At 33.9% G+C, this 12106-nt stretch overlaps 1 protein-coding gene across 3 annotated transcripts in view; it reads left to right on the top strand.

Moving 5' to 3' along the window:
• The window catches only part of LOC123680386 (transcription factor Sp9-like), a 54365-nt gene that overhangs the window by 32039 nt on the left and 10220 nt on the right, over positions 1-12106 (top strand). The window contains exon 1 of one of the 3 annotated variants that reach the window (XM_045618267.1): positions 365-580. The exons of the other annotated variants lie outside the window; for them this stretch is intronic. Within the exon in view, the coding sequence (XP_045474223.1) occupies positions 563-580 (18 nt within the window). The 5' untranslated portion in view covers positions 365-562. Of the gene's footprint in view, positions 1-364; positions 581-12106 lie in introns of those variants that run through there. 3 annotated transcript variants of the gene reach the window in all.

Below are 12106 nucleotides of genomic sequence, written 5' to 3'. Positions count from 1 at the left end.
CTCTCAATTAAAATCAACTTCGTCATTAAAATAAGCCGAACGCATTAACGCCAATTTAGACCTATCGTTTCTTACGCAACGCGACCGCAGAAACAAAAAAAAATCGGCGTTTTTCACATCAATCAACTCGTGCGTTGGACCGATTTGCGTGCGCTGATGAAACATCCTAATCTATTATAGAACGGAACTCCCAATAAAAATATCTCATTACCAACGTCGTTGGAATAATTAATATCTCATATAATTCCAGTAAGAACATTAAACAGTTGATGGATTTTAAATTGCTCGCATATAATAATGAAAATATCGTAATGTGTGCAAACAAACGTAAAAAACGCGGTCGGCTGTGGAATAATTTGAATGGGAAAAGGACAATGAGGGGACAATTAATGAAAATTTCAATTCGTAAGGCTATTAAGTCTATCTGATGGCGGAGCGCGTCATTTCGGATGCATTTATATCGCTCGCGATCTAGACATAGTTCAGTGAAAAACGCGTTGACATCAGTGCTCGTGCTAGTGATCTTTTCCGTTGCCCCTGGTACATTGTCACATGCCATGGAATGGTTCTGATGAAAGATGTGAGTTGAAAGCAGGAAATGAGAAAAAAATCGGTACATGGTGTTCGCTTTTATAAATCTCTCCAGAGTTTATACGGTGGCTTTGTTCTTTTTCCTAGTTTATCATTCGATAATTATCGCTTTTTATATTTTGATTGGTTAAGTGATATATTATACACTCACTTGATTTTTTTTGGCTACAACAAACAAGAAGAATTAAGCTGATTAGAATCTATCGCAAGTATGAATATTGATATGTTGAAATAATGATCACTTTATCATTTATTTCATTATTTCTCGCCTTGCGTGAATCATCATATATTTTAATTGTTGAAGTTTTATTCGTTTAACCAATATAAAAGCAACTTTGTTTTTGTACGTGTAAAAAGTCTAAAGAAGATACGTTTCATTCAAGTTCTATACTAAATATGTTGTCTTCTTGACGTTCCCAAATTCATGCGCTCGTTCCCCGAACAACGTTATAACAGGCCTAATCGCCGGTCTACCAAAGTGAAACACATTTTTTTCGATTTTATTATTCAACATAGTTGCCTTCGAGGGCGATACAGCGATTATAGCGATCTTCCAACTTTTCGATACCATTTTTGTAGTACGATTTGTCTTTCGTTTCAAAATAGGCCTCAGTTTCGGTGATTACTTCTTCATTGGCGCTTGATTTCTTTCCAGCCAGCATTCTTTTGGGGTTTAATAACAGGAAGAAGTCGCTGAGGGTCAGATCTGGCGAATACGGTGGACACAAAAGCTATTCGAAGCCTAATTCATGCAATTTTGTCATTGTTTTCATTGATTCGTGACACGGTGCATTGTCTTGATCAAACAACACTTTTTTTTCATATGGGACCTTTTTGTAACGATTTCATACTTAAAATGATCCAATAACGTTATATAATAATCGCTGTTGATTGTCTGGCCCTTTTGGAGTTAATCAATGAATATAATACCTTTCGAATCCCAGAATACTGATGCCATAGCCTTGCCAGCTGACTGTTGTGTTTTTCACCGTTTTGGATTCGGTTCATCGTGTGCAGTCCACTCAGCTGACTGTCGATTGGACTCCGGAGTGAAATGATGGAGCCATGTTTCATCCATTGTCACAAATCGACGAAAATTTCAGGTTTATTGATATTAAAAAGCTCCAAACACTGGTTAGAATATTGATCGCGTTACCAAAACCAAGAAAAATTCACGAAAAATATCGGAAAAAACACAATATTTCAATAACGTGAAAGTTCATGAATGTCAGGATAATAATTCATCCAAATAAATATCCTTCTGCAAACGCAAAAATTTTCGAAAGACTTATTTTAAGGAATTTCGATTTCGTCAATTCGCAAAATTTTTTTCGAAGTATAACCATCTGAAAATTCAACCCAGTATTCAGAGTAGAAACACGAATTGATTTTTCCTTCATTAATTTCGAATAAGGTTGATCGTAGATGGTAATAATAAATCAACACCCATTCATTCCAGTGGCGTGTCTCATTCCTATTATCTTAACAAATTTGCCAGTGCAATAAATATCAATTTAGGGAACACCAGATGGATAATACTATCGCGATTGACATCACGATAGCTTCATCTATCATTGTTTCAATCGTATATCATCGTCAACATAGTTCCATTAATATTATTTACAGATTTCTGCATCTATCACCTTGATCGGACGGACGTAAAATATTCTGCTACATTCCGACAATCTCATCGTACTCAAAGATGAAAGATCAACCGCCTAATTGTGGTATTTTTCTGGCGATGACGCAAACATCCAACTAGATATGAGTGTAACTAGCCGCTCAAATTCAAACCCAATTATAGAGAGACGAAACACATGGACTTCCCCTCGAATTGAGATATTTCATTTTTATTAATGTGTTCTTTTACGGCGAATTTCAGGTAACTACCATATGAGAAACGAATCCAGATGTGTTCAATAAATTGTCTTTGCGGTTGCAACTTCCTACAAGTCTGGCGAAGTTATTAATCATTTTTAATTTCGAGGAGTTGGCTGCCTGTTCTTTCTGTTTTGTTGGGGTTCGTGTTTGTTGGTTTATGTATTGGGTCACTGATTTTCTTTGTACTTGCATTGGGAATTTTCGGAACTTGGTGATTGTAGTTTGAAATATATAGTGGAACCAAAATTAATTGAAGAAAAGGTTAGGTTAGGTTAACTATCATCATGAAAGTTTTTTGAAGCACAAAGTTAATAGGGGAAATGACAAAAACATAGTTTTTCCCAAACGTCTAATTGTATGAGCGACACATTTTATGACAAAACACTGAATACATCTTCTGATTTTTAATATTTAACAGAATTTTGTCCAGATTTGAAACATCCAGTCAGCAACAAAATTTTCCTCGACTATTTCTGTTATATTAATTTCGACAGAAATTTATTAATCAGAAGTTGCATTCAATTGTAATGAGGAAGAATTTGACCTCAAGATTTTTTTGGAGTTTTTGTTACTTTGTGAGTAACTTTGACTTTTTGGTGATAGGTATATCCTTCATTCTGCTTCTTTAATCACATATCACATATCCATTCATCTAATTCAAGAATCAAGTTTAAAATTCAGTAATGATTCCATATGAGTATATTGAGACCAAATTGTAGATGTTTTTGAGAATAATTTGTAATGTTTTCACTCTTAATATACCAATACCTATACTTACCTATTTCAGATTGAGCACGCTTAATTTGAAAAAAGTTAATGATTTATCGTTGTTTTCTTCCATTTTCTCTTTTAACTAAACCCACAAAACGTCCACTGCTTTGTAAGTATATAATTAAAGTAAAGGCTAAAGGAAATTTTTAACTGATCTGTCATTTGCTTTTCCCAGAAGAACAGTACCTATATTATTTTATTATCGACTATATGTTCCTCTTCTTGGCAGTGTGCTATATATTTAAGTTCATGTCAATACAAACTGCCGCCACTCACATATTTTTTTTAGTATCTTCAAAAGGATATAAGTGTATTGACGTTTTAGTATGAAAATTTCGAGTATTCATTGAAAGGACAGAGCAGGACTATCGTCAGCATATTTGGCTACCTTCATAATATCGGATTATTTACTTCTCCTTGATTGCAACCATTTTGAAATTATCAATCCCATAAACTACTTGAACAAACATAATTCAATAATACCTGCGTATAATGAAGAAAACCTTATATTACACTTGCAATGTTGTGCGTGCTTTAAAGGTGCTCTTACATTTGCATCGTAATATACTATTATTTCACCTGCAATTGTATCGATAATTTGCTTCTGTAGTATTGAGCATGTTTGAAATCATTAGTAATGAAAATAGTCTTTAATACTGGATATTCCCATCACTTTGTAAAATTTTGTCAGTGTATGTTTTGGATAGTATTGATCAAATAGAAATGTACCAAAAAATATATTTATATAATATACATAATGTAGTGGAAAATTTCAAAATAGACGTATTTTTGAAATTTCCTTCAACTCTAAATTGAACAAAATATTCAGGTTGAAATTTGTATGAGAGACTCAAACTAAAATAGTATGGTGATATATTTCTCCATGTTCTTTTGAGGTATTATCACCACGTGGCTTTTAGCGATCAGTAAAACAGTAGGTATCCATTCATTTCCCCTTTGGCGCTCCTGTGATGACCAAACTCTGTGTGATGTACGAAGTTGTATATTCCCTTCATTTTCTTTTTTATTTTCGAAGCAAATGAGTAGAGGGCAGCTGTACGACAGTTGATTATTTTTTTCACGAAATTATAGTTTAGGCACTTTTGTGATAATTTTTGTTAGGTTTTTTCAGGAATATTTTGAAAATATATAAGTTCATTGTGCAAAGTACCTACTTATCAATTTTTTTGCGAAAAACGAAAAGTTACCAAAATTTTTTTTTCATACGCAAATTGAAAATATTCAGTTTGTTCAATGTAGATTATTGTCAAAGGAAAAATTGGTGATTTGTAAGAAGAAATATCTCTAATTTCTGAACTGAGCAGCCACTTGGTGGTGTTCCCTCTTAACTTATTAATTTCAGACTAATCAATACTTCTGAAATCGTAAAATTTAAGATTGGAATTATTTTTTTCTTCAATAGAGTTTCTAGTGGAATGCGCGGAGTTGTTTGCGAAGCCGCCCCTGGCCTGCAGAAGAGCCGTTTTCGGAAGTGTCCATTCGTTTTCTGAATTGCCGGCTATTCCGCCGTTCTGACCCATAAAAATCTCAACATAGTTTGTACCTCGGGCATCTCATGCATATAAATTTGCTCCTCTACCTACCCATTCCTGGTTTACGATCTTGCCTCGTTAAAGACTTGAGGGTTCTGTTGTGTTTGCGTTCATCATGCCATGAGGAGTTAACACCGGTAGTCTCGTTCTGTAATACCGAGTCGGATAATGAAATGTTTTAATACAGTTTTGAAACATTAGGTCCTGCGTGGGCAGAACAGCTACCGAATCTCTGACTACGGCATGGGTTGGTTTTTAATTAGACTAGCAGGAATGGGTTTATTGATCGCCTCGAGGGGTTCTCTTGGATGTTTTCTTAGCTCTGATCGTTAGATGAAGTTTTCATAATTGCAGATTTTTCTTCTCTCTTCCTACCAACCAGTAATTGAATCATAAGCCCTATATTTGTCCCCTTCTATCTTATTAATGAGTCGAGGAATAATATCCTTCGAAAATTAGCTGGTTCTTCATTGAGTACTGATGCCAGCACTCTTCGTACAGCAGCTTTGGCCTTCGTTTTTTCTGCTGCTGAATACTGTTGTTCTGTTTGGTTCAATAGTCCTCATGTTCATAAAATTGATACACAACTTAACGTTTCTATGAGAATTATCAGTGGAACTATTAGTTCTACACGTTTACATTGGTTACCAGTGCTATCACATATACTACCGCCTCATATTCGTAGATAGGCATGGGCGCCCGCAGAAATTTTTCTCAGGGGGGGCAAAATGGAAATTATTGAAAAACGATAACGCGTCCATCATTGTCGTATACGATATAAGTATTCCGTTTCTTTCTATTTATGTATTTATATTCATAAGTGGGGGGAGGACTGTGCAAAATAAAAATTATGAAACTTTCCACTTCAACATTTTTTTAAAACATCAACAACATAGGGTGATGTAAAATAATACGGTAACTCTTTTCAAAACGAGTCACATTCAATGAAACAATTCACAAAAAAATAAAATATAAAAAATATGGAGAACGGAATGAAATAATTATATAATTTCTAATAAATAAAGAAGAATCAAAGAGTAATAACAAAATAAAAAATAAATTCATATACGCTCGATAAAACTATGTTTATAAAAATAATAAATGAATAATAAATCTTGAAATATACACTGAATGACTCGAACAATAAAGTTTGAAACTTGCTACTAAAATATGATTCAAAATAACACAGAATTGCTCCAGATTGTGAAAACAACAAATGAGTATATTATCAAAATTAACAAATCATAAATTGCAAAAAACAACTCATAAAAACTATATTAATTCTGAAGACGAAATACTTGATCGCTATACAACAGAGTAAGCATATTTTATTCTAAACTAAAATTTAATTCTGCGCAAAATGCTGAAACTATGCTCCATAGTACAAGTAGTACATAGAAATGTAAGGAGAAGAATAAGGCATTCTTTGACAGCAGGAGAAAATTTACATTGTCCGATAAGATCTTCAATTTTTATGTTTTCATCCATTTGTGATTTAGATGAATACTCATTCCAAATGTTCAATTCACTTTCTAAATTTTCAATGTTATACATATTGCCGACCTTAGGTGCGAAAGATTCAATATCTAGTAATTTTTAATTCTTCGGCAAAAAATTGAGCAAAAAAAAAGCATTACATGTTCTTTCGAGAATCCCGTTTCAAGGGCTGAAATCAAATGATCTAAACATGGGATGAATATAGATTTTTTGAAGTAATCTTCAGCTGAATCTGCTTCATAATTAGATCTGTACATTTGTCTACCGCTTTCGAAAAAAATTCTGCGAAGCATGCATCATCTGAGCGATGTTTTCCACATATTTCTATAATTAAATTTATATGACGGTGAAAATCTACGAAATTAATAGAAACCCTTGTAGTATATTTGCTATTGATTTCAATATATTTGAATATTTACTTACTACAGTCAAACAAATCACAAAAGTGAAAGAATTTATTGCAGCCCATAACTGAGCTGCTCTTTTTGTTGTTGAAGAATTCATTGAAATTTCTCCAGATTTTATAGCAAAGAGAGTTCTGAATATACTTAGTATTGAAGTTTTCAGCGAAAATCACAAAGATTTATATTTAGCTGACCAACGAGTTTCCTAAAACAAAGGAATATTTGGAATCCGATTTCTTATGAGGTATTCTTTCGAAAAAAGACTAGAATGTCATTAACGGTGCCAATGCTATTACGAATTTCAGTTATTTTACTGATGTCATTTATTACTGAATTCAACCTATGGGAGGCACAATGGAAATAAATTGCTTTCTTGTACTTATCTCTTAGATATTTTGAACCCTGAGAATTTCACCAGCCATTGTCGAGCATCCATCATAACCTTGTGTTACAAGTTTGTCCAAATTCAAACCAGCTGCGTTGAATAAATGGATCTCTAAATCTTTATATCCAGCGTCTACTCTGAATTTCAAAAGATCACTAAAATTTCTTGTTGCTCTCTCGTATAGGCATATCGTGGGTGAGTTCCGCAAAAAACTATTGTTTTTATAATCTGTAATTTTTTTTTCTATTTTCTGCAACACTTTTTTTTTACCTTTATCTATTAGACAATATTGAGGGTGTTGTGCTGAAAAATGAGACAATCAAAATCTCAGGGGGGGCAATGGCCCCCCCTGGCCCCCCCCTGCGGGCGCCCATGTAGATAGGTCTCAGTTAAGAAATCTTGGGAAAAATTTCATTTTTACCTGAACTTATTTCCAATTATATCTTACCTCCTAGATACTAGAACTGCCAGATTGAAGTCACGCAAACCTTTATGGATTAATACCTTCCTTCATTCTAATGAAAGTTACAAGAAAATTTGGTATTCGAAATGGAGTTCTCGTAATGTCTTCAACAAAAGGCTAATCGTTTATCCTTCGGAGAAAGTTCAAGGTTTCAATCTTCCTAGGAAATTTTGATGTATTTTCAATCGACTTAGGACTGATCATGGTCGTTGCAATAGTATGCTCTTCAAATTGCATTCTATTGAAAGCCCACTATGAGATTAGGGTGTAGAAGAAACTATTGATCACTTGGAGAATACTTGTCCAATTTAAAATTTCATGGTGGTTTTCAAGCTATCCAGTCAGTTTTAGATTCTTTTTCAGAATGGGTCGCTAACTTCAAATCAATAAAATGGAAACTTACATTTATTACTCTTATCTGGCTCTTTTCTTTTCTTTCTCTAAACAAATACACAAACCAGTTACTGCTCCTATACGGTGAGACAGAGTTTTTGCTTAGGTTTTTATCTGTGCTCTTATATCGTACGTTGAAATGTATGATGCCCCTTTTACATTTCCTCTGCTGATACTAATATTACATCTACACACGCTTTGTTGTTTGAAGTTAATAATTTTTTGTATTGTATCTCAGAAGAATATATTTATTAGACCGTAAAGGTCAAAACTTCTTCTTGAAAGACACAACGACTAGCAGTAGTTGGTTTGAAGCCTCAAAAGTGGGGAATAATCTTCTATAAGTTTATTTTCTTACACTGTGAACTTCTTCCTAATATTTTTTCCTTTCCTATAATCTTCATATAAATTTCTTCAAACCTCCTTCTTCTATGACTAGCTCATTTGAGTAATCCACTAGATCAGAGCCGAATCCGTGGTCTCCTTGTTAATCTATAATTGAATAAACCACTTATTTCGACAGTTTGAACCAATTCATCTTCCCTATAAAAAGGACATTTAAAGCAGTATTGAATTCTGCCTCAAATAGATTCCTATAATGAGAATATGAAAAAAAAGTTTGAAATACTATTAAATAATAACTTAATCACTTACAATAAAATCTTCACAAAAAAAAGACTGAATCAATAATACTTCCTAGTGACGTCAATGATGTCACTTTGCGGAAGATTTTTGTTGTTCTCATTGAATTTTACTTTTTTTGGATGGAATTGAAAATATCCCTGAATAATTTCCAAGCTTCCTCGATGTTAGATTTCCTGCATTATGGATTATGATCTCAAATCCTTGTCGAATCACCAGATGATTTCCTCCTAACAAACCAGATATAAATAACACCGATTGTTCCTGGAACGGCTACACCCGGCTACAACTTTCTCTGCCTTTTACTCTGTCAACTCTGAAAAAAAAAACGAAATATTATATGGTTCTCGCTAAATTGAACATAGGCGTTCACTGCAAACGAGATTATGACTTCGTAATGAATGTATGAGAGACCTGCTCGAATTCCTGATTATAAATACCAATTACTCGAATAATTCTTGCCGTTTTGCTTGAAAGGCTAGTAATGGACCAAACAAGGTTGTTAAATGTTTAAATAAATTATGAATCACGAGGAAAGTTACAATTATGACTCAAGATCAGCGACGAAATATCAAAGATCATTGACGAAACCTGTGAATTATTCAAGAACCATGGTGTGCTTCAAGGCTCTGGTTCAGGCACGAAAATATTCTCTTTTTACTATTATATTTTAGTATTCCTGAAAACTTGTCGATATAAAGCGTACTTCTTGTAATTCAATTCTAAAAGCTGAATGAATGGCTTCCCCAGGGATCTAATCAATGACCACTGAAATATGACACGGAATTTGAAATAGAGTGATATACAACATTGGATGAGAACGTATTTCCGTGCTCATTAGAATCGATTATTCACGCTTTCTTCTAGAATTTCCCGAAGGAAAACCGGTATATTTCACCCGACAAAGGCCCCAATCGTAATTTACCTGATGTGGCTCTCCCACCATCACATTAAGGCAGGATAATTAAAAGACAACGCGTCCAAATATCTTACCGCATAATTTTCGAATAAATCAGTGTGTAGAAAAAAAAATGATAATCGGTAGCAGAGATTACCAAAGACCGGCGTAGTAGGCCTTGGGCCATAAGGGGGAAAAAGATTGACAAATAATTATTAAACGACGAAAGTACGCTAGTAGCCAAATTAATTTCCATTCGTTCCTGGAACTGCTTACGGTTTCGAACTGATGGCCATTTCTTATGTTGATGAGGGTCGAATTTAGTGGCTATGATTTATATAATGCCTGTTTTCCCACAGGCACAACAAGTGCTGTGTGAGTTCCAGTAGTTCGGGTTCACGAGAGCACAATGAATACTTTGTATTCGTCAGTTTGGAGAAGTTTTTACATCTTCGAATAATATACTCACGAACTAACGAGAAGTCAACTAACTTTTTTTCATTTTGTCAGTTCTAATAATGTTTGTTTGTTGGATTTAACAATAATTGAAAATATATAACCAAGAATCTCTAATGAATTTTGCAATAAAACAATAAAAAATAACAATGAACAATAAGAATAAAATAGAAAAAAGAACTGACTAATACAAAAAGTATATTCTAAGACTCTTATGGAACCTCGATAGTGCACAAAAGGAGCATTATATTTGATTATATTATTTTGAAAAAGTCTCCTTGATAAATGTCACTAAATATCAACATATTATACCGAGTGAGTCAGAAATGTGTACCGAGCTTTCTGGGGGTGATAGAACGTTAAAAAATAAGTATAGTTTGATGGATAAACTTATGGCCCAAAATGCATATTAAGAGAGATATATCCTTCCAAAGTTGATAAAATTTAAAAAAATTCTCCGCATAACTTCTAAACGGTGAAAGCCACCAGATTGAAATTTCATTCATAAATGTATGTTGTTAAAATACCTTTTCTTTCTCAAACTTCTACATTTCTGATATTGTTATAAAGGGTGTTTTTAGAGGGCGCGTCATGATTTTTTTGGAACTACTTCTATGGTTATCGATGAATCTCGCGATGAATGAATCTGGTGATATCATATGTCTACATAAAATCAATTATCTCGAAAACGGTAAAATTTTTTGTATTTGGATAAGAGTACCCTTTTCATGTAATTTTCTTCGCTCCATCGCATGCTTCTTTTTTTTCACCAAAACGAATACAAAGAATGGAGTTCCCAGCTCAAAAATCGAAAAATACCCATATTGTAACAAAATGATAGAGCGATCTGTTCACCTTGAAGCAGGATGCGAAAATAAAATCCATACTTGTAATACTAGTGTATTTCCTCACCCTCTATCAGATCAGAATAAAAGATAGCAACACTAAATCCAATATCAAGTTTCACGACATCCTAATTTTTTCATACCCTATGAACCTTATTGATTCATTGTAACAGGTTGGAAAGGATCAAATACACCGTGTGAACCTTATAAAACGTTTTAAACGACCCGATCACCCTCTCAAAATCTTTAATCTCCTGATCAATGCGAGTAATCGTAATAGTATCGGATATCAAAACCTACACCCACGGAAATGGTACAGGTGAGCTTATAAATTCGTACATCCACATAAGTATCGAATTCGGGAAGGATACCTCTTTTACCCGTTGCGTCACAGGACGAAACTGTCGCAAAAAACATGCTTGGATGATCCCGAAGAATGTGCCATTCAGAGGATACGAAAGCGACAGGGCTAAGGCCCATTGAAGTGACTGACAACACTCGAGATTTTCAAGAGCGCAGGTAGAGGATTATTGTATGGAATCCTTGTTGTGCTTTTAGCTGTTGTCAACAGTGTAACGACTAATCCTCTTATGGTCTGTTATGAGTGGGATCAAGTATGATTGAACAGTTGCAAACATGGGACCTAGTTACGCTCGGATGGTAAGCAGATATAGGACAATGTTGAACGAAAAACACGCAATTATTTTGTATGCTCCTGTATATTATACGAAAACAGGAAGGTTGAACATGTTAACTCATATAAGCTTCTGAATTACCTGTGTTTGGGGTTGAATCTTTTGCATTGAATAATAGCCTTAACACAAGTAAATCAGGAGTTTATGAGTTAACATGTTCAACTTGCAATATGAATTACATATAGAAAAGACGAGACGTTCTTTCGAAACTATGTAGATGTATCAAGCATCGAATGAATTTTGACAAAAATAATCGTTTTTCCACCTTTGCAACAAATTGCATAGATTACCATATAATTGGCAACACGGAAACTATACCTGTGGAATCAAAACACCAGAGACTCAACTTTTTAAAATACATCGAAATGTATGGGCTAGAGAACAGAAATAGTTGAGAAATCATGATTGAACGAACAAAACTGTGTTATTCCAAAATATCCATTTTGCATAATGTTTAAACCTTCTCCACCAAATTTTATAGCGCTTTTTTGGTTTTCTTATCAACTTTTGTGTCACTGAATCCATATAAATACTCTGTACTCTTTGTAGAAATTGCAGTATCTGAAGATGAACTTGAAATGAGTTTGAAACTGCTCGGTTACACAATAAAAACAGAGAAACTATGAAACTTG

Source organism: Harmonia axyridis, chromosome 5 (assembly GCF_914767665.1).
Source record: "Harmonia axyridis chromosome 5, icHarAxyr1.1, whole genome shotgun sequence".
Lineage (NCBI taxonomy): Eukaryota > Metazoa > Arthropoda > Insecta > Coleoptera > Coccinellidae > Harmonia > Harmonia axyridis.
This window is presented reverse-complemented; position numbering and strand designations above follow the sequence as displayed.